The sequence below is a fragment of the Mustela putorius genome, unplaced genomic scaffold (assembly GCF_011764305.1).
Source record: "Mustela putorius furo isolate JIRA1106 unplaced genomic scaffold, ASM1176430v1.1 tig00000407_pilon_pilon_pilon, whole genome shotgun sequence".
Lineage (NCBI taxonomy): Eukaryota > Metazoa > Chordata > Mammalia > Carnivora > Mustelidae > Mustela > Mustela putorius.
Window position 1 is genome coordinate 23,083,499 of NW_025421373.1, and position 22,127 is coordinate 23,105,625.

The 22,127-nt window shown below is 52.4% G+C and overlaps 1 protein-coding gene and 1 long non-coding RNA gene across 10 annotated transcripts in view; one reads left to right on the forward strand and one right to left on the reverse strand.

The window, feature by feature from the left end:
• The first annotated feature begins 8,583 nt into the window (after window positions 1-8,583).
• Window positions 8,584-22,127, forward strand: part of TCOF1 (treacle ribosome biogenesis factor 1) — a 37,382-nt gene continuing 23,838 nt past the window's right edge. For 5 of the 9 annotated variants that reach the window (XM_045079566.1, XM_045079567.1, XM_045079568.1 and 2 more), the window contains exons 1-10: window positions 8,584-8,770; window positions 11,156-11,211; window positions 14,001-14,146; window positions 16,215-16,288; window positions 17,032-17,218; window positions 17,822-17,895; window positions 19,657-19,887; window positions 21,120-21,332; window positions 21,551-21,772; window positions 21,937-22,101. In XM_045079566.1, coding sequence (XP_044935501.1) covers window positions 8,663-8,770; window positions 11,156-11,211; window positions 14,001-14,146; window positions 16,215-16,288; window positions 17,032-17,218; window positions 17,822-17,895; window positions 19,657-19,887; window positions 21,120-21,332; window positions 21,551-21,772; window positions 21,937-22,101 — 1,476 coding nt within the window. In that variant the 5' untranslated portion in view covers window positions 8,584-8,662. The remainder of the gene's footprint in view (window positions 8,771-11,155; window positions 11,212-14,000; window positions 14,147-16,214; window positions 16,289-17,031; window positions 17,219-17,821; window positions 17,896-19,656; window positions 19,888-21,119; window positions 21,333-21,550; window positions 21,773-21,936; window positions 22,102-22,127) is intronic. The other 4 variants (XM_045079571.1, XM_045079572.1, XM_045079573.1 and 1 more) reach the window with 1 other exon arrangement.
• Window positions 15,316-16,422, reverse strand: LOC123391933. The gene is made up of 2 exons (XR_006606619.1): window positions 16,182-16,422; window positions 15,316-15,552 (listed from the first exon to the last, which is right to left on the reverse strand). It is a non-coding gene; the product is annotated as an uncharacterized LOC123391933 (long non-coding RNA).

Genomic DNA, 22,127 nt, shown 5'->3' on the forward strand with positions numbered 1-22,127 from the left:
TGTTGAAAGGAAACGAGCAAGTTGCAGAAGGCTATGTGCAATGTTATAGTGCCGACAAAAACTTTAAAAATCTGCAGCGCAATACTTTACATGTTTTATGGATGTATACATATATAGCATAAACATAAAAATATGTACAAGAAAGATTCACGCCAACGTCAAGGAACACGGTGGTGACTGTCTCCGGGCAGGACGGAGGGAAATAGGCTGAGAGGCTGCTACTTATTTGTGATGTCTTATTTCACAACCTTGGCCCGGGAACATGGAAGCTATATGCACGTGTTCCTATGTTTTTCATACATTGAATGTTTAATTTCTTTAAAAAAAGAAAAAAAGCAGGGAACCAGACAACGGCTCCAAGGTCAATTGTCTCCCAGGTCACTGATCGCTATTGGAAAATTCTATCTGGAATTTACCCCCTAGTCAGGGCTCCTAATTCTGTTCCTTGAGGATCCTGTGTGACTGTGCAGGCTGGCAAAAGCAGAGAGGAGGCTGCATCGCCCAGCCACCCCCTCCATCGCCACCCCCTCCGCCCCTCGCCACCCCTTCCAGTCTTTAAAGCAGATGGCTCTTCACACAGCATGTTCTTTTCTGTGGAAAGTCCTTGAGAAGCCCAGACGCAAAGGAGGCTCAAAGAAATCCCACCACATTTGTCAGTGGAGCTCTCTCTGCTAACCAGGGACTAGGCTCAACAAGGGATGCTCAGTGAGAAGCACGGAGCAGGGTGTCAGGACATCTGCTGTTGATATGCTGGGTGACTCTGGGTAAGCGACAAACCTCTCTGAGCCCCGGTCTCTCCCCAGGTGCACCGATTAAAATGTGTGGTCCACCGTGGCCGTTCCAGACCTAGAAGCATCAGAATCAAGCGGCAAGGTTTTTAAATGGTTGATGCTGGGGCTCCATAACCAGAATTGCCTGAGGTGGGACCCGAGAATCACATTTCTATTGAATTGCCAGGTGATCACACTGCATGGCACATTTGGGGATCAGACGGTCATTCCAGGTCGGACATTCACATATGTCCGAGAACTCGGTCCACGTCACCTTCTTTTCTCTCCCCACCCCCAGTGCCTTCCTGAATCTTTGTTAATCATCACCCTGAAGAGCTGATGCCAAGCAGGGTGCTGGGTGAGAATGAGGGAGCAGATGAGCTTCCAGAATGCGGCCCCTCTCAGCCTCCCACTCCTTAGTAACCGCAGGGAAGCTGAGAAAGAAGGCGGGGAGGAGGAGCGGGCCCGTGCACCCCTCCACAGGTGGAGGAGGGTCTGGTGGTGGGGACATGGCCCATCTGCTGGATTCCTACCCCTCGGCTCTAAGGCCCAGTACCCCAGCTCCTGGAGGCAGCGCCTTCCTTCCGGCCCCCATCCTTGGCATGGATCACCACAAATCACAGAATTCTAGAACATCAAAAGCAGACCAATGTTTTCTCGACGGAAGCCATTCACCGCCGTCTTACCACCTGTACTATTATTTAATTGCTACTTTCTTTTACATTGACTCACTGTTTTTTTTTTACTTGAATGCCTACTTTAGCCCCATCCTAAGCAATAATATCTGTGAAATAACAGGTTTGATGTGCTAGTTATTTTTTGTCTAATACACATTAAAATAAATACATAATGATTTCCATTTTAAAATGTCCCTCTATTTATCTCCTGAAGTCACTTTGTGCTTAACGGCGCTTTCAGAAACGCGGAGCTGGTCCAACCCTCTCCATTGAGAAATGCAAACTGAGGCGGGATGGGGGCGCTGCCAAAGACCACACCATTGGGGTGGAACCCCGTATTCCTACAGGCATGCACACTGGAGATGAGGGAGAGCACACCAAAGGGCTTGTGCCCAGCCTCTGGTCCCCTGGTGACCTTGACCTTTAGGGAGACCTTTCTTTGATGGTGCACTGCCCCCTTCTGGTAGGCCCTTCTGTGATGTGGCTCCTTCCAGCAGGAGTGGCCAGAAGAGAGGGGCTCCTTGCAGAGCAGAGACTACTGTGCTCTGTTGAGAAGCTGAGGCAGTCCAGGAAGACACCACGGAAGAGGTGGTATTTGCATTTGGGTCTGAAGTGTGACTGGACAGGGCTGAGCTTGAATGCCTGTAAGGAAGCTGTGATTCGTTCTCCTGGTTAGTGGTTGACTTCTGGGGGAGGTTTGATAAGCTGGGGAGAGAAGTTATGCGGAATGCGGTGTACAGGGGAGGAGAGAATGGGGCAGACACAGCTGGAAGGAAGGCAGGTGTGAGGCCGGAGGGCACCTACCTCAGCCTTGAACTGGCTGGGACCTCACCAAGCTGATTCCTGCCTCTGATCGGAGCCTGCTTCCTTATCAGTGAGAAGCGAGAGAGCCAGGCTTCATGCTCTCCAAGGACACTTCCAGCTCTGAGAAATAAAACCACATAAATAGGAAATTATGCTGATGAAGTTGTGAATTGCTACACCCTTTTTGGCAGTTAATCCGGCTTTAGCTATTAACATAAACCAGAGCATCCCCTCTGGCCCACTTTCATTCCATTCTACAAAAATTAAAGCTCCAGTCCGCAAGGATGTATTTGCCAGGGCGTTGAGAGCAGCGCTGTCCTATTAGCCAGAAAAAAAGAAGTAAATAAGCTGTCCCAAGCTATCTTCCACCTCTGTCAGCAGAAGTCCCCCCTCCTCACACTACCCCTGCAGCTGGCCCTCAACCTCACTAGCTCAAAGCTCATGGCTTGGGGCCTTACCTCGCTGAGCTCGACTTCTTCCTCTATGAAAGGGGCAGAGAACCAGGGACATGCTCCATAGGGGGCCTCTGAGGGCTAACGCCATAAACACTGGTTTGCCTCACAGCACAACTGTGGGGGGCTCCTGGTAGATGAGCTGCCACGCTTACCGAGAAGGCTGCCGGGATCCCAACATCTGGAGAAAAAGCTCTGATCTGACCCTCGGTGAAAAAAGCCAGTTGCTGAGTATGTGTTTAGGATGATCTCCTTTTGCAAAAAAGAAAGAAAAGAGAGATGAAAATAGGGAACTGGGAAGGGAGGATTAAAACCTTATAAAACCTGGTGCAGGTCATCTGTGTCTATCTGAGTCCAGAGGGATGACATGAAGGGACCTGACACCAAGCCCCCTAGGGGTTGCTGGGTGTGGAGGTGGGGGACTGGTGGTGCTGGAGGGTGGGGAAGGGAGCTGGGAGTGGATGACCTGGAGGGAAGGTCTAACTTTATCTTTGTACATCCCTGAATTGTTTGACTGCTGACTGCCGTAATCACTTTTTTTTTTTTTTAAAGATTTTATTTATTTATTTGACAGAGAGAGATCCCAGGAGACAGAGAGGCAGGCAGAGAGAGAGAGAGGGAAGCAGGCTCCCTGCTGAGCAGAGAGCCCGATGCGGGACTCGATCCCAGGACCCTGAGATCATGACCTGAGCCGAAGGCAGCAGCTTAACCCACTGAGCCACCCAGGTGCCCCTGCCGTAATCACTTTTAAACCTTTTGTAAATCTTTAAAATCTCCAAGACTGAAGAGAAAAGAAAGCGAGAAATTATTATCCTGGGAGCGGGAAGGAGACTGTGGGAAACCTACAGGCCCAAGTGACTTGGCCCAGGGAGAACCCATTGTTACCATAGATGATGAGGCCATCTTCAGGTTCCAGGGGCAAAGGCAGCCTTTCCAGATGGGGCCCTCTGTAGAATTCCAAGGCCAGAGGGGCTTTTGTCCAACCAGTAGAGGTGTTGAGGATCAGAGAGGTCAAGAGACTGGCCCAAGGTCACATAGCAAAGCCTGGCCAAAAAGCAGTTTCCTGACTCCTGGCTCAGTAACCTCTCCCCTATATTGTGCTACCTTCCAACTGTGTGCAGGAGTCCTCCTGCTGGGAAAAGAAGGGTATAGTGTCCCACCTGCTTAACTTCGTTCCCCTCTGCTGACAGTCCCTCCTTCTCTCATTTCCTGAGTGCCCTCACTGTGCCCTGCTTGAGAATTCAAGATGACTAAGGCCTGCTGCTTACCCGAGAGGCACTCACAGTCGAGTGGTCTGGAAGCTTCTGGCTTCTACCGCTAACAAAGACATCTTTTTCTAACTGTTAAAAAAAAAATTGCTCTGAGGCTAATTTTTTTTTAATGCACTGTTTTGTTTGCTGCTGTCTTAATTGTTGCCATGTTGTATTTTATCAGTTTAATGTTTTAATTTTGTGCTTGGGCCCTGAGGCAATTCAGTGAAGGGTATGATTTAGAAAATCAAGGAAATTAAAAAAAAAATGTCCACACAAGAGGCAGCCTCCCAGGAGCCAAGGACAAAGCATAAGTGCTTAAGTGCTTAAAATGAATTTTATTAGGAACAAAACAAAAACAACCTGTTGCCAGACAGAAGGTATTAGACCATCCTGGTTTTATTTTGTTTTTGTTTTGTTTTGTTTTTTTTTTGATCAGTTCTTCCTTTTTCCCAGGGTCAGCCAAAGACTCACGCCCTAGTATCCTCTCCACTGACTTCTAGAAGCTTCCACATTTCTGCTTCTAGGCTTGTACTCACAATGTTTGCCCTGCCTGCTCTGCCCTCCTTTCTTTCTCAGGAGTCAGCCTATAACCACCCCTTCACTTACCAATATTTGTTGACTGGGGTTGGGGATATCATAGCCAACAAAACAACCCCAGATCAGCCCTCAGGAAATTTATATCTACAAAAGTGTTCACTCAACAAGGATGATGATACCCCATGGGGGTGAAAATAAGAGCTTGGAGTAGTGAAAAAGAGCTTTGATTTGCCCAGAGATTTTATGCTCATCGGCCTATTGACTTAACTCAGTCAGTGGCCCATCCAGGCCCCCACCTTGCCCCCAGTCAGGAACCCGGGCATTGCCGTCAGGTGGAGTTGCCAACTGTCTTACAGCACAGGCTGCTGGTTAATCATCCTCAAGGTGGCCCAGTCCCCGGAGGCTTCCACTCTTTTCCTGAACATTGGCTCCCTCTGTCTCCACTTCCCTCCCTGCCCAGTGTAGATCCCAGAGCTCAGAGACTGAGCACCTCTCTTGCCAACACTTTAAATCCCTGTGCCTCTTTCCCTCACGCATCTGGCAAAACCGGAGGCCTCTAGATAAACCCCACTAAGTACTTTCCCCTGGCCTGCTCCTGGGTAGGTGAGCTACAAAGAGGGAAATCTCTCAGTGGGACGGGAAGGACACGCGTATATTAACGATCACCAGCCTCAAACTGGGTTGTCGACACTATCAGGCAATTGGGGATTTTGTGGGCAAGTTTGCTTCCCAAGTCGGAATGCTCATTCTCCTCCCTCCAGACTCCTCACCACCTCTTCCTCGCTCTCAGCAGAGGACCTTGCCTCCCACTTTGCAGAAAAAATAGAAGCTCAAGATGAAATCTCCCTTAACATCCCACTACAAACCTACATCTACATCTGCACCCATCCTCTCTTTGTTCCTTCTTTTGGTTCTAGAGAAGTCATCCCTCCTCCTCTCTGAGACCAACCCCTCCACCCACATGCCTGAACCCATTCCCTCTTGCATATGCTCCTGAACGTCACTTGCTGATTATCTCCCCTGTTCCCTACACCCCTAATTAAGCTCTCTCCCCTTGATCTGCCTTTAAACAAACCCAGCTCTCTTGCACCTTATAACACACCTCCCCCAGCACACACACCGACCCTGCCACACTGTCTCTCTCCTCCCCTTTGCACAGAAACTTCTCCAAAGACACACTGTCTCCTGCTTCCCTCCTTCATCGTCAGACCACGGCCACCTGACCTTCTCCATCACTCCACGGAAGTAGTGCTCCCAAAAGCCGTCAACAGTCGCCACAGCTGTCATTAAGCCAAAGCTCACAGTCCCATGCTCATCCCATCTGACTTCTTGGAGCATTCCCCATGGGCTCACTACACTTTCCCAAAGCTCGTCCCTTGCTTTCCTTCCCTACACCCACCCTCCTGGGTCTTCTCCTGCCTCTCTCTTCCCTCCTTCTCTGCCTTGCCAGGCACATCCTCCTCTGTGCAGTTCTACCCTGTGGGTAAGCCTTAGGTCTCCCTGCTGGGCCACCTTCTCTCCTCTGTCTGTGTTCTGCTCCCCAGACAACCTGGCCCTCAGCCACAGCCTCAATTATCAGCTCTTCTGACAGCTTCCCATTTTCATGTGGGTCCAAACCTAGGCCCCCAAGTGCCTACCGGACACCTGCTCTCCGTGTCTCAAAGGCATTTCAAGCTCCAACCGCCTAAAGCAGAACTTGCACTTTTCATGGCCCACCTTGTCATCCTTCCTTTCCCACTCTGCCCCCATCCCTGTCCTCTCCAGGCTTCCCTTTCTCGGGGAAAGTGGCTGCCTGCTGGGCTGCCCAGAAACCTCACAGTTCATCCTGACGCTCCCTTTGCCTTGCCCTCCATTCCAACACATCCCTATGATGATTTTACTTCTCGACAACCCTGGAATCTTCCAGCACTCTCCACCTCTGCTGCAACCAGCATTGTCCCATTATATTCTCCCTAAACGCCTGCCTGCACTCCTAAGCTTAACTTGTCATCTGGCATGGACACATACACACCCTACTCCACTCTCCACTGGGCATTCACACAGACCACATTAAAATGAAAAACCATCCTGTCCTTCTTGGGCCTACACTGTCAGTGGCTTCCTATCATGCTTAAGATGAAAACAAAGATTCCTTAATGTGGAATCTGTCTGTGCCCACCTTCCACATTCCCCAATCCCCTTGCTCTTCCCCTATGGCCTGCTCCCAAGGCCTTTTCTCATCTCTCCTCTCAGCTGCACCTTCTGCCTCAGGCCCTTTGCACAGGTTCTTCCCTCTTACCAGGAATACCCCCCCCCCATCCTCACCTACACACAGTTCAGATTTCCTCACAAACGTCACTTTCTCAGGGGCTCCTTCCCTAACCCCCAGGAAAGCATAGATCCCTCCTTCCTGTTAAATGCTTTCACAATGATGGCTAACATACATCTAGGCACAGCACTATTGCTAGAAGCTTCTGAGCATTTCTGCTTAGACCTCAGTTATTCCCCAAGCCTGTGAAGTAGATATTACAATTATTTCTATTTTACAGATGAAGAAGCCAAGGCACAGAGAAGTTATGTATGTAACTTATCCAAGTTTCCTTAGTTAACAAGAAGCAAAGGCAGAATTTGAACCCTAGCTGTGTGACTCCCACACGGTATTTACTGTTCCATAAGAAAACTCTATTCTTTTCCTTTCTGCATGACCTCACTGTTTGTAACAAAGTGTTCGTATAACTTTTAGCATGTGTCTCCCCCTTTAGACTTCAAACTCTACTGGGGTGAACACTACTTTATCCCAATAGTAGGTACTCAATAAATGTTTCACTAAATAGCGGAATGCAGATTACTCTCCTCCCTCTTCCTCACTCGCTGCTTTCAGTCACCAGGTCCTATCCCTGTTTCTTCTGGAGCAGTAGTTCCTAACTCTAGGAGGTTCAGTTATGTGCTTATCCACGTCCTAAAATCAGTGTGAAACGTTATGCGTCTGTGCACATTCAAAATTTTCGGCAACAAAGTCTAGGTGGTTCATGCTATCTTCAGTTTCTCAATGGGTCCGTGAAGTTAAAAAGAGCTGATTCAAATATTCCCCAGCCTACCTCATCCTCTCTCTGCCAGCCTCCCTTCAACAAGTACAACAGCCTCACATCTAGTTTGCTCTCCACAAATACGTCCTCCTCATTCCGGTGATAGCAATCTCTTAAAAACACAAACCCAGGTCACCCTCCTACATAAAACAAGTCAGAGATTATCTATCACCCTTGCAACAAAGTGCCAGCTCTGCTCGGCAGGAGAGGGTGCTGCAGGGGCCTGTTTATTTCTCCATCCCCGTGGCCTTACTCATCCTCTGCTTCCCACAACCACAGCCCACCAGCACAGACTGGGTTCTATGTTTGGGCTTCCCAGCTTATAGCGGTGGTTTCTCCTCTCTGTGTACAGGCAGTGTCCTCTGCCTGGAATGCCAGTCCTCTCTTCTGCACCTAGAAATTCCTGTTCCGTCTTTAAGCCTGAAATTAGACGTCTCTTTGGGGTTAGGCGCCCCTCCTCCCGGCTCCCATAGGCTGTGTCTGTCCCCGACAGTGCACTCAAGACCTTGAACCATCGTTGTTGGTTACCAAATCTCCTTGTGAGCTTTGAGGGTAGCCACCGTTTCTTATCCATCTTTTCATCCCTCCATTCCAGGTGAGCACTAGCCTAAAGTATAGTGCTCAAAAAACTATTTAGGCAATGAATGAATAATGACAAATAGTCATGGGTCCTAAAAACTCTGTGAAGTGAATAAATGAGTGGGTAACTGGAAGTTCGGGACTAGAGACATGCAGATTAAGATGTACAGAGATGAGCAAAACGCTATCGCAGACGTCACAGCGAACAGGGAAGACAAATACCCGCGGTGAGCAAGTCTGGAGGGCTTAAGGAGTCATTCAGATCAAGGCCAGGAGGCGGGACTAGGTTTGCCCACGCCCTCCCTGCCAATGGGAGGCCTCATTATCCTCCAAGCCTCCGCCCCTTTCACCCACCGGGGCGGAGCCGGCCACTCCAGGAAATAAGACTACATTTCCCGGCTCGCCGCGCGACGCGGGCGAAAGAGGAGCCGGAAGTGGGGCGCGTGAGGTCTAAGGGCACGAGGGAAGTGGCGGGCGGGGACTGAGGGGGGCGTGCAGGTGAGCGGACGGCCCGGTTTCGTCGGCATGGCCGAGGCCAGGAAACGTCGGGAGTTGCTTCCCCTGATCTACCAGCATCTGTTACAGGCGGGCTATGTGCGCGCGGCGCGGGAAGTGAAGGAGCAGAGTGGCCAGGTAAGCGTGCTTGGGCCGTGTGCTTGGGCCGCGTGCAACATTTGGAGAGCGACTGCCTGTGCCCCCTCCCCTAGCGGCCTGGCGGGCGCCTAGAGCCGGACCGTGCGGTGCTCTAGGAGGCGGCCGGGGCTAGTGAAGGAGCCACAGCCTCTGCCCTCGCTACGGCTCCCTGTCCTTCTGGGCCTCAGTTTCTCCAGCTGTGCAGTGGGCGGGCCCCGATGTGAGATCCGACGCTCAGGGCTTTGTAATTCCCGCGCCCCTTACCTCCACTGCCTTCCCGGTAGTGGCGGTTTAAAGTTTCCGAAGTCTCGGGCCACGTGGCTCAGCGCGGCCCTGGAGGGCTAGAGGGTTGCTCAGAGTCTGAGGGGTGAATTGCGAGCAGACCCCAGGAAGGGTGAGGAGGACACAGAGCGCCGAGGAAAGAGGCTTGTGGCCCCTTACTTGAGGTGAAACTCTGGCCCTCGTCCCACCGGTACGGAGTCAGACAGCTTTGGAATGCGAGCTTGTGATGGAGTCATTGCTTACTTCATTCATTTTTTTTCAGCAACTCACTCTGGTACTCAGGGTGCTGTTGATAGAATGTTGAGCAAGGTCCCCCAGCCCTCCTAGGTTTTATAATCTAAATCTGGTAGGAGAGGTGGACATAAATCAAGAATCACAAAAGTAACACGTTAGGTGCCAAGAATGAGAGGTGTAGGGTGGTAAGACAGGAATGGCAAATTGCCAGTGTCAGGGACATTCAGGACTGCTTTCGCCAGGATGTGGAAGTTAATTTGAGACCTGAGAGAAGGGAGGTGGATATTCCAGGCAGAGGTGCTAATGCCCTGTGGTGGGAGGGAACTTTCTGCATTTGTACTGGCCTCTGGAAAGTCCATTGTGGCTGTGAAGTACAAGGTGACAGAGGGGGTAGGGAGCTGGCTAGAGCCTTGCTCTAGTTGGTTTGGTCTTCATCTGAAGATCAGTGGTAAGTCACTGGAGGGTTTTAAACTGGATAAGTGGATATTGGCCTGATTAGTCTTGCCTTTGGCTGTGGTGTGGGCTCTGGTTCTGATGCTTGCTTCTGGGATCTCCCTAAAGTGTGATGGGCCAAGACTTTATCCAAGCTTTTCTCAACCCTCTTTGGACCTTGATTGCCTTTCTATTCCATGTAGATCACTTAACAGGTAAGTGGGGTAAGAGATAGTACCCATCTTCACTGGGGCATTTGTCTAGGCCAAAGTATCCTGAGCATACAATGTAGCTCAATGTAGCTCAATGTAGCAGGAGCAGACAGATGACAAATATTTGAAAAAAAAAAAGTTAATGATACAGTGTGTTCAGTGATCATAGGTATTAACTATAAAAGTAAGGCAGGCAAGAAGGATAAGGAATATCAGGGCTCAGTTATAAATAGGGTGATCAGGAAGCCCCACTGGGAAGGTGACATTTCACCTCTGAGAGGACAGAGACCTTAAGGAAGTGAGGGACTGAGCTTTGTAGTAATCAGGAAAGAGGATTCCAGGCAGAAAGAATAGCAGCACTTTTGAGGGCCAGTAAGGAAACAAGTGTGCCTTGGGCAGAGCAGAGTGAAATTGACAGTTGGAGTCTGTGTGTTACCAGCCCCTGTGCTGGACACTGACTAGAATATCTTGTTCAGGCCTGATAGCATCCTGCTAGGGGGGTTCTGCTCTTATCCCTGTGTTATAAAGAAGTAGCCCAGAGTCTGATGAGGTGAAGCGATTAGCTCAGCCAATTAGTGGAGGAGCTCTACCTGACTCTAGATGCAGCCTCTTGGCCATTCTGCCCGGATTCCTGATGCTTCCCTCACCTCACATTGCTCACTTGACCTCTCTGGGGCACTTGACACCCTGGGTTCTTGACATTTACAGAGTGGGCCATCTGGCCTTGGCTCCAGAGGGCTGGATTCCACCCGGTTCCCTCTGCTTCTACCAAGGACTGGCATCAGTCTCTTCCCAGCAGAGGAGTGGACCATGGAAATGCCACTGGACACCTTGGATGTCTGGGCTGTGGTTTGTACTTCCCTGGGAAGGTTGACCCACCTGGCCTTTCAGAGACTCTTGAAAGGCTCGGGGTGGAAAAAATTCTGTCTTGTGACCTCTAAGCATGGAGAGTGCCTGGAAGGTTCAGGGCTGCTGGATAGATGCTAGCCTGGAACATTCTAACTCCAGTCTTTCAGAGGTACCTCTTGCTAACAACATTGTCTTAAGTTTTTAGCTGGAAGTACTTGCCCTCCTTGTTTCTGAAAGGTTTGAGTGGTACTGACTGAGGCAAGCAGACATACTTCCCAGCACAAAAGGTCTCCCATGAGGTCGTGGAGAGTTGGGCCCAAGGAGGATTCATATTGTGCTGGGAGTTAATTGCTGCTTTCTCTTTACTTCTCTGCAGAAAAGTTTCCTGACTCAGCCTGTAACCCTTATGGACATCTATACTCACTGGCAACAGTAAGTCTGACGGGGTGGAAGAGTGGAATAGGGACACCCCAAGCCATCAGCTTGAAATAAGCTAGGATTCTAATCTGATCTGCAGTCTGTCTACATGGCCCACTGTGGACACTGGCTTTGCCCCTGAGAAGCCAGGTCACAGCTATGGGTGTCTGATAGTGAGAGAGGACATTGAGAGCTGTGTTCAGTGCTTCCAAGGACCACAGCTTCTCAGCAGCTTGTTACTCATTCAGTCACCAAACATTTATGGAGTACCTACCTGCTAAATGCCAGGTCCTATTCTAAGTATGGAGATAACTGTTGTGAGTGAGACAGACATGGTTCCTTCTTTCCTGGAGCTGACACTGGAGTCATGTAGGCATGCCTCAAGAATGAAACAAATAAATATAAAATTAAAATGGCAGTAACGATTATGAAAAAGGACCTGGTGCCAAGACCCCATAAACAGGTTAGCTGGGCCTCATTTAGGGGTTTTGGGGAGGTTTCCCTGTGATGACCTTTGGTGTAAGGGCTGCAGGGAGTGGGGGAAGGAGGCAGGTAGAGTGGGACTGGCAGAAGGAACTGCCTGGGCTGAGGCCTGTGGCTGCAGCCACAGGGCAGAGGAGGCTGGATGGCTCGCAGAGTTGACCCATGCAAGGCCTCATCGTCCGTGGTGAGAAGTTGCGTCTTTGCCCCAAGAGCAGTGGGGGCCATGAAAGTGTGCAGTGGAGAGTGGTGTGATCACTCTGCAGGATGGCATGGCTGGTTGGGGCTATAGACACCATCATCAGGCAAGAGCTGATGGGGCTTGAGACAGGAATAACAGAGGGAGTGTAGAGTCAGACAGTCAGTTCCAGGATTATTAGGGGATGAGACCGAGAGCTATGGATGGTCTAGAGGGCTGGGCTCGTTGACTCCCTGGTGCCTGGTCTGTGCACTTGCATGGAAAGTGGGCTTGAGCATGGAGCAAGAAGCAAGCCCAGTTTGGAGGGAGAGGGAGGACATGTTGCATGTGAAATGTCTGTGAAACATGCAGAAACAGGAAAGGCGAGGGGTAATCCAAAGGCATATCAACAGAGGAATGGTTTGAGAGGGAGGGAAGGGGTAATCATCCTCTCTGTGAACTGGCCTGACCACAGTCATCCAGGGGAGTGAAGGACCTGCAGTCATGTCCCATGTTGAATGAATAGAAAATACTGAACTGTCCAGGATGGACAAGAGATGGCAAAGGGGCAGGTGATAGGTGTGCACATCTCTGAGGACAAAGGAAGTGGGCTGTTGTCTGGGGTCCTGAGAGACTGAAGTGCGACCCAGAGGTACTGCTTTAGGGAGACAGGCTTCAGCTTCTGAATGAGCTATCCAGAAATGAGGTAGGCTACCTGTCATCAGAGGTGTGTAAGCAAGGGCGAGAATGATGTGGAAGAGATCCCAGCTTCCAGTGGAGAGCTAAGGTCTGTGAAGACCCTATCAGCTCTCGGTTCTCAGCTACCCTCTGCTGTAAGGTAAGGTCAGAGTGCAGTTCCCTCCCTGCACTTCCTCTCCCTCACCCCCTTCAGCATGTCGGGTGTCTGGCACTTCCCTAGAGAACCGCTTCAGTGAGCCCCTTGTCACTGGTCCCTTCTGTGGGTGAGGGGTACTGAATGAGGACCTTACACCCACCAGAGGCAGCCTAGTCTAATGGTTCTCAGCAGAGTTCAAACCCAAGAACTAGCTATGTGACCTTGGGCAAACTTGGCTTCCTTGAGTCTATGTCTTCATCTGTAAAATACAATAATAGTAAGTAAGGTGCCAAACCTGACCATTGGAGGTTTATCCTCCCCCATGCCCAGTATTTATTGAGTGGCAGCTACTATGAGCCAGAACTGTTCTTAATATACTGGGACAAACCAGAGAAGAATCCCCACCCTTATGAAACTTACATTCTGTTGGGGCAAAAGGAGCAGAATGAATTGATAAGTATAATAAGTGAAACCTGTATTTCAGGGGAGTCCCAACAAGTGGCCTTCCTGGGAACAGGGGCCCACAAACTGTGACAGCACAGCTAGCCCAGCTGGAGAACACAGGGCACAGACAGTGACACTGTCGGGATGGGAGGGTGAGGTCAGAGGAGATGGTCCTTGTACACTGCAGGGGCTCAGCCATCTGGGTGCATGTCCTGCCCATGCCCCAGACTTCCAAAATTCCTCCTCTCTGACCCTGAGCAAGTCAGTTGTTCATTTTTTTTAGCTGTAAGCTGACGTGCCAAAGATACATAGTGAGCCAGCCGAGGTTCCGGCCAGCACCCCCTCCCCGCCCCAGGGTTTGATGATGTAGCTGGGGAGGCAGGCAGGAAGTCAGGAGAATAGCAGGAGGGAGAAAAGTGCTCTGAAGAAAACGAAACAGGATGGCAGGGCAGAGACTGGCAGGGGTGGGCCTTTGAGGAGTCTATATTGGCGCTGAGGCCTGAAGCACAGGAAGGAGCTGAGCAGGGTCTTTCAGAAAGAGGGCAGTGCTGGTGCTGCAAGTTCTGGAGGAGTGGGGGAGTCTGGATGGTCCTAGGAACAGCCTACAGATGCTGGCCCATCATACTCAGTGATGGTTGGCCATTGTTATGTAATGTTATTGACCTTTCCTGGTTATTTTGAAGACTAATAGTTTATGAAATGTGTAAAAATGCAGAATACAAGTGTATTACACCATGTTCTCAAACCCTCTGTGCACATTTCCTTGGGGAGCAAAGGGGTGGTGGGGCGGGGGCATGTCTTTCTTTTCAAATCTCCTGGAAGTGCCCTTGCCACCTGGTTGGTACAGCCAGTCACTTGGTCCTGCAGAACCTCAGAGGTTGGCCAGAAGCGGAAGGCGGAAGAGGATGCAGCGCTGCAGGCTAAGAAGACCCGAGTGTCAGACCCCATTAGCAGCTCTGAGAGCTCGGAAGAGGAAGAGGAGGAGGAGGCAGAAGCTGAAGCCGCCAAAGCCAGTAAGCACCCTGCCCTCTGGGAGAGCTCCGGCCGGTGTGTTTGTAGGGGCTCAGCCCAGGGCCCTGCAGCTTCGGGGGGCAGGCATTTGAATATTGGGTTGTTCTGGGGAGAGAGCCCACCTCCAGCTTCTCCTCCAGTGAGCCCTGAGAAGACCAGGACCTTTTAGAGAGAAGATTGGAAGCATCTCACATACCTCTTGCAGTATTTAGTTGAGCCCCTTCTCGTGCCAAACATCGTGTCCCAGATACTGGGAATCCAGTGGTGAACAAAAACTGAGCTGGGCCCTTACAGTCTGATTTGAGGTACAACAGCTACATTGTTGCAAGCCCCCCCTCACCCCCGGGTGATTCTGATGAAGATGGAAAGAAGCCCACATTTATAGAAGAGCTGCTGGAAGGATCTCAGAGGGCAGCTGACAGGCATCCCTTCTGTTTGGCCTGTGGGCTGCCAGGGGAGGGGCTGTGCTTCCTGTCATTCTGAAAGAGTACCAGGTAGCACAGGGAGGCTCTCCTGGGCACTCTGGTCTCAGAGCTTTCACGGGATGACCCCGTGAGGCCTGCCCAGCCCATTCTCCCCAAGTCCTCAGGACGGTTCGTGCTTTAACCAACATAGCTGAACTCCACAGAGGAATCGTCCTTTTTCTCTGCAAAGTTATTGGGTTTTGCTTACAAAGAAGGTAATTTCTTGATTTTAGGTATATTTTCCGATTATAAAAGAAATTCAGGATTCACTGTGGACTGTTCGTTACAGGATTTACGAAAATGGTTAAAAAGACGGGGGAAAAATTACCCATACTCTACCGCCTACAGTTTGGCAAATTATTTTTCCATTTATTTTTCCTGAGCATGTTTTAAAAAATATTCAAGATCGTATTGAATATATCTTATATCTTTCTTAATCTTCTAAAATTATAAATGCAGAACAGGTTCACTTTGAATCATACAAAAGCATGTGGAAGAAAAATGAGTGGTTTTCTGATCTCCTATCCTGGTTCCCTTCTCCCCCATATGTATCCTAGCGGGTGGCTTTCCAGCTGTCCCCTTTGCATCTGAGCCTACAGAAAGCTGTCCGTATGTGCATACATCCATAGCTCCGTGCTGTGAAACACAAAAACTGGTCAATTTCATACTGACTTATATCTGATATTAATGAATTTTTATTTAGTGAGTCTTATTTAGTGATATTTTATTAATATTCCTGTGATAATGGAATTGTAATCGAGTCCCCGTTGAGAGAAGCATATGGAAATATTTGTGGGCAGCGTGGTACATGTCTGGCATTCTCTTCAGAATCATACTTGATGGGGAAGGGTGCCAGAGAGGCTGGTTGACATCACATTGGCCACAAGTTGGTAATGGTTGGTACTGTATGGTTCTCTCTACTTCCTCTCCACTTACAAATGCATCTAAAATTAAAAAGAGAGGGAGATGGAGTTAAATGCCAGGAAGGGAGTTAGACCATGCCATTTATCTCCTCAGTGTCCTCTCGCATTCACAGCATGCCCTAGAAATCTTGTCCTGTCTGAGCTGTAGGGAGACAGTCCCCTGGTATAAGAGCACCAGGAATCTCTAAGTCTTAACATCTGACCAGTTCCTGGGCCCATGTTCAGCTGCCTTTCCACTAGAAACCCTTGAAATCCTGAGCAGCTTTCTGTGTGGCCCGAGGAAGGGTGGGCTGACCACCGTCCCTGTCCTGCTGAGTGACTCGGGCTACAGCGTGGTCACCTGCGGGGCTGGCCCACCCTGAAGTGGGGCCTTGCCGTCGAGGTAGTATGCAGCACGCCTGTGAGCCAGCCCTTTGCTCTGGGCGCTCCAGTGTCTCATGCCAGCCAGGGCTCCCTGGGGGACGCAGATCCGTGGCTTTCATGTCCCCCTGCGCTCTTGCTCCTTCTGGCTGTGGCTCCTGCACCCCAGAGCTCTTTCCCACAAGTCTGGGCCCAGCCTCAGGTCCTCGTGCCAGCACCAGGCAGCCATACCAGTTGAACCATCCGGTAAGCTGAGACCTATTGTCTGTTCTCAATGAGAAAAAGCTCACCTGGCTCAGCCGGAGGGTGTTTCTGTCTTGCAGCCCCAAGACTAGCGGCTACCAACTCCTCAGCGGCGGGGCCGGTTTTGCCTTCAGGCGCAAAGGAGAAAGCCAAGGTGAGTAGGACCACCTTTGAAGCTGTGACCTGTGGGAGTGAAGTGCCCTACAGGGGGACAGTCTCCTGTGTCAGGCAAGGATAGGGTTGTGGATAACAGTCTGACTTGGATTCAGATGTCAGCCTTTATCACTAGTCGTGTGACCCTAGCACGTCCCTTCACCTCTCTGGGCCTCAGTTTCCTTTCCTGTAAGGTGGAAACATTGCACACTGCTCCAGGCCACTGGGCACAGCATGCACCTGTAACAGCTTCTTTCCCCGTCGTATCTGCAGTCGCCTATTCAGCCAACAACTTGTGACCCATCCAGTTATTTTCCAGGCACCGTGGAAGGCAGTGGGGGGCACCACAGTGAATGAGACGCCTGTGGTTCTGAAAGCACGAAGCTCATTTTCTAGACTGAAACCACTCAGAGTGGAAGACCATGCACTGGTAGTGGAGGAGGCAGCGTTAGAGAACCGAGGACGCGTCCCCGACTGCTGGGTGCGCTCTCAGCCATGCCAAGTAGTGCTAGGAACCACAGCAGACCACTCAGTACCGCTTAGCAAGTAATTCCTGTGTCCCAGGAACTGCCACTGGGCATTCTCCAAGCCTCCATGAGGGCGGGTACCACTGTCAGCCCCACCTTAGAGATGAAGTAACGGACCGAGAGAGGGAATTTGCCCAAAGTCGCATGGCTGGGAAGAGGTCTGGGCTCGTCCTTCACCAGGCTGTACCCAGCGTGTCTGTCACCCCGTCCTTTGTAGGCGAAGACCAAGAAAGCCAGCAAGATGATGAACTCCACACCACATCCGGCCTCTGGAAAGGCAGTGGCCCACCTTCTGTCTGGGAGGTCCCCCAGGAAGTCAGCAGAGCCCTCGGCAAATACCGTTCTGGTTTCAGAAACTGAAGAGGAGGGTGGCGTCCCAGCCCTCGGAACCACAGCCAAGCCTGGTGAGCGGTGCTGACCTCTAGACTCCAAGCCCCCTGAGTTTGGGCTGGGGAGGTAGGCCCCGGGCACTGCTTTATCAGGCTGTGGGACCTTCTGGAATTTAAAGGTGTGTCTCCAAGGCTCCACACCTCGATGAGCGAGGGTCTGCTGCAGGGTTAGGTCAGGCTTTGCCAAGGTAGTTGGAGCAGCCCTGGGGGGTGATGGAGCATTTTCTGGTTTACTGTTCTCAGGTGGGTCCGGTGCCCACTGTAGAAGTTGAGACTCAAGTGAGAGCCTGGATTTGCCTAAGTCTCTCATGTCAAATGAGAGACTGCCTGCCTGCCTCAGTGTGATATTGGCAGGACATCTCCGAGCCATCAGACCCTGGCATGTGTGTAGTAGGACCTGGTCTCTGACCCTTCCCAGGGCCACAGTGTGTGGGAACACAGGGAGATAGGTGGCCCGCGCCTCAGCTGTGGGGCTTCAGGATAGGTGGGGCTGAAGCTCCGCACGCAAGAAGCGAGCACAGGGCCCCTGCCTCTCATTGGCTGACATGGCAGAGCGCTGGCGAGGGGAGGGCGGTCTGGAAGGGCAGTTCCTCAGTCCTCTCCCTCTTCCTCCCTCAGGAATGGCCTCAGCCAACCAGGTTGACAGCTCCAGCGAGGAGACCTCCAGCTCGAGCGATGAGACATACGTGGAGGTAATTGCCACTGTCCTCAGGAGCTGCTGTCTAACCTCTAACCTTCCCAGCAGCCTGGCCGGAGCTTCACACACCAGTGGGGCCAAATCAGTTCTAGTGTTTCAGGCAGACTGGGAGCTGGAAAGGCCGAGGCCTGGGGAGGGGAGCCAGGTGCTGCTTGTCATACGTTGGGCATGAAAGAGGTCTCAGATTGGCAGGGAGAGACGCCAACCTGTCTGTGAGACAAGGGAAGGCTTCCTGGGAGAGGTGGCACTGGAGCAAAGCCTTGATGCATAGGGGACTCACCAGGAAGGGATGTGGGGGAGGAAAGAGTGTTTCAGCAGGAAGAGCTGCATGAGCCAAGGGCCGGGGTAGGAGGGCGGCCGTCAGGTGGTATGGTCAGGTGAGTTGGATGAGGGGTTCTGGGCCTGCTGGTGAATGCCAGGCCTAGGTGCGTGGTCAGTGATGGTCAGGTGTTGGTCTGTGGCGTTAACCCCTCTCGTAGCTGTGGCCAGGGAGTCACTCTTGAGGGGGCATCCACACTTTGGGGATATAGGGGCAGGCAGGAGAGACGTGGAGAGGACATGGAGGCATTCTGGGACGTTTGACTACAGTGTCGCAGGTCGCTAGGGGAAACAGAGCCGCGAGGGGCAGCAACAAGGCTGTGACACTGTGGATGAGGTGCAAGGGACAGAAGAGGGGTCAGAGTAGGCGGGGTCACAGGCCGCTGCCAGGCCAGGAGGATGGGCAGGAGGAGGTTGGGTTGTACTCTGGGCTCTGTGAGAAGCCATTGCAAGGTTTCAGGAGTGGAGGTAAGATGGTCTGATTTATGTTGGAGGGAGGTTGCTGGTTGTGGCCTGGGTTGGAGGACAGGGCAGAGGGAAAGCAGCAAGACTGTTGAAGCAGCTGGTGAACTTGGAGGCTGATGGCAGGCCCCAGGGTACCTACTAGAAAAGGCGTGTGGAGGGAGAACCAGCAGGATTTTGGGCGGGGGGAGTTGGTTTGGTGCCCAGAGTACTTCTCCCTTGTCTCCCGCCTCACCAGAGAAGGTGGAGACCTTCCTCCAAAGGCCACTCCCCACATCCCATTGCCACCCGGATACAGCCATCAGGGCTCCTCAGGCTCCCATCCCTCCCAGCCCTGCCACGGGAAAAGGGACCACTTCTGGCCCTGGAAAGCCAGCAGCCAGACTCACAGCTTTGGTAGGCTAGAGGCCATGGCAACTTGAGGAGATGGCTGCCCCAGGAACCCAAGGTCAGATGAAATCTGATGACAGAGGTGGAGGTAGGGCACTGTCTGCCTTGGAAATGTCAGGGTTTTAGAAGTATAAGAAAGCCCATAGTGGAAAGAAACGTGCCCCAGGAAGCGAGTAGCAAGACCAGAGTTCAAATCCTAGGCTCCTGGCCCTTGGGATAGCCACCATGATCAGATCCTGCAGTCGAAGTAGGGATGGGGTAAGCCTCTTGGTGGAGAGAGACTGCCCCTCTGGGCTGGGTGGACTGTGCATTCCAGGCAGCAGGGGAGCATAGTGTTAGAGGGTTCTGCCCCCAAGGCCGCACAGTCATGGTTCTAGTCATGATTTTGCCCTTCATTTGGTCCTGAATGACTTAACCTCCCTGAGCTTCTTGTCCTTTTCTGGAACGCGAGTGTAAAGATGGCATCTGTCTCAGGGAGTTGAGAATCAGAGTATACAAGGAAAGGCCTTGATAAACTATAGAGCCTCTCCTACCCCTCAGAGGCAAAGAGGAGTAATTTCTCCCTAATTGCATTTTCTTGTTCCAGATGAAACCTTCAGTAAAACCACCCCAGGTCAAAGCCTCACCAGTGCCTGCCAAGGACTCTCTCGGAAGAGGAACAGCCCCAACACCTGGGAAGGCAGGGGATGTGACCCCCCAAGTCAGAGGAGGTGCCCTGACCTCAGCCAACAAGGCCAAGGTGCCAGAAGAGGACTCGGAGAGCAGCGAAGAGGAGTCTGAGAGTGAGGAGGGCGCCCCTGCAGAGCCGCCCTGCCAGGTGAGGCCTGGGGCAGACTACCCCTCGGCATCCCGGGCCCCCCTGCAGCCAGAGACTCTTCCATGGCCCCCAGAGGCCAGCCAGACGGCTGCATGACCAGCCCCTCCACCAAATGAGCCTCACCTTGGTGTTTGGGGGGCAGGAGATGGGGGTGTGAAAATTGAGGGGTAAGGACAGTTGGGCTTGCTTCAGCCATCCGTGGAAATTGCCCTTCTTGCCCGAGTGGCAGCTTAGAAGGGCTGCTTCCCAGGGGGTGGTCCTAAACACCGCTCTATCAGTAACTCCCCTTTACCTCAGTTTCCCTGTCTAATGAATGGATGTGGCCAGCTGGTCTTGTTGTGAAGGGATTTAAGTTTTAATTGCTTGGTCATCTGGTTTTTCTGGCCAAATCATGGTTTGTTAGCTAACAGGAATCCTGTTAACTTCCATCTGCTGGGATCCCCTCCCCTGGGCAGGTGGACACGGGCTCCTGGATTGTCTGAGGGAAAGCAGGGGGAGCTGGGAGGCTGATGGGGTTGGAGTGCCAGGAGGAGGAAGCATCAGACAGTGGTGAGAAAAGGCCCCGCAGCCCTGGGCTGGCCAGGTGAGGCCCAGGAGGGGAGGTCCCGGTCCCCACGCAGGTCTGGGGAGATGCAGTAAATAAGGTTCACTTTGCTGGGTGTTTAAGAGGAGGGTGAGGTGGGCTGTGCTGTAGGAATGGCAATTAAAATAGAGTCCTCAGGGAAAGCCTTACAGAGACTTCGAGGACCTGAAGCAGGACGGGGGCAGGGGCGTACACATGGACATTTAGACAGAAGTCATTCTGGTGGGGAGCACAGCAAGTGCCAAGGCCCTGAGGCAGCAGTGGGAGTAAGAATTGTTACACACAGGGTGCAGCAGTGGGTCAGGCCAGACCTGGTGCCTGTGCTCCCAGAGCTCTCCCGCTGACGGAGGAGTCCAGCCGAGGGCAGCTCTGACCCCTGTGTGGGCATCAGAGAGGACTGCCGAAGGAACTGGTGTCTGTCTCGGACCCAGAGGAGGAGGCAGTGGTGGCCAAGTGGGACGGGCAGGGCTGGGAAGGCCCCAGAAGTGAGAGTGAAGCTGATAGGCCAGGCCTGAGCACCAGTCAAGGTAGAGAGTGAGGAGAGTAGTGGGGGCATCTTCTGAGCCCCAGCTAAGGCCTCCACTTTGTCCTGAGGTGCCCACCAGAGGGTGAGGAGGAGAGGAACAAACCACCCCTTCTCTTTTACTAGGCGAAGGCCTCAAACACAGTTGTCCAGGTTAGAGCTGCGTTGGGTCCTGTCAAGGGGACCTCTGGGAAAGGGGCCGCCCCAGCACCCCCTGGGAAGGCAGGGCCTGCAGCTGCACAGGCCACGGCTGGGAAGCCAGAGGAGGACTCAGATAGCAGCAGTGAGGAGGAGTCTGACAGCGAGGAGGAAGCGCCGGCTGCCAAGACACCACTTCAGGTGAGGCCTGGGAGGGGAGGGTCCATGCAGCCCTAGCCCCTCCCCTGAAGGCCCTCTGAGGACTTGCTCTGCCATCTGCAAGAGCCCTAGACATGCTCAGAGCCCCACCCCAGCTCACCTCAGGTTTGTGTGGCGTCTTCTTCCCTGTCTGGTCTCTTGTTTCTCCTCCTCATGTCCACTCTCGGCTCCCTTCCCTGATTCCATTTGTCTCCCTCCAGGCGAAGTCTTCAGGGAAGACCCCCCAGGTCAAAGGTGCCTCAGCTTCTGCCAAGGAGTCCCCTAGGAAAGTGGCCCCTGCACTGCCCCCTGGCAAGGCAGGGCCTGTAGCCGCCCAGGTGGGGAAGGGGAAAGGGGAAGACAACGCAGAGAGTAGCACTGAGGAGTCTGACAGCGAGGAGGAGGCCCCAGCAGCTGTGCCCCCAGCCAAGAGCCCTGCTCAGGTGAGGAGACAGGTGCCGCTGCTCGGAGAGCCCATCCGTTGGCTTGTCCTCCCCCTCCTTGCCTGGGGCCCTGCGTCCTGCATTTGCCTTCCTCTCCTCCTGTCTCCCCTCACTCACAGTCCCCTGTGGGCCCCTGCCCTGATCTCGTCTTTTGTTACTCCCAGGCAAAACCTTTGGGGCAAAACTCCCAAGTCAGAGCTGCCTCAGGTCCTGTCAAGGGGCCCCCTCAGAAGCTGGGGCCGGCAGCCACCCCAGTAGGGAAACAGGAGGAGGACTCAGAGAGCAGCAGCGAGGAGGAATCAGACAGCGAGGCAGAGGCGCCGGCCCAGGTGAGGCGCCTGCCTATAAGGCTCTT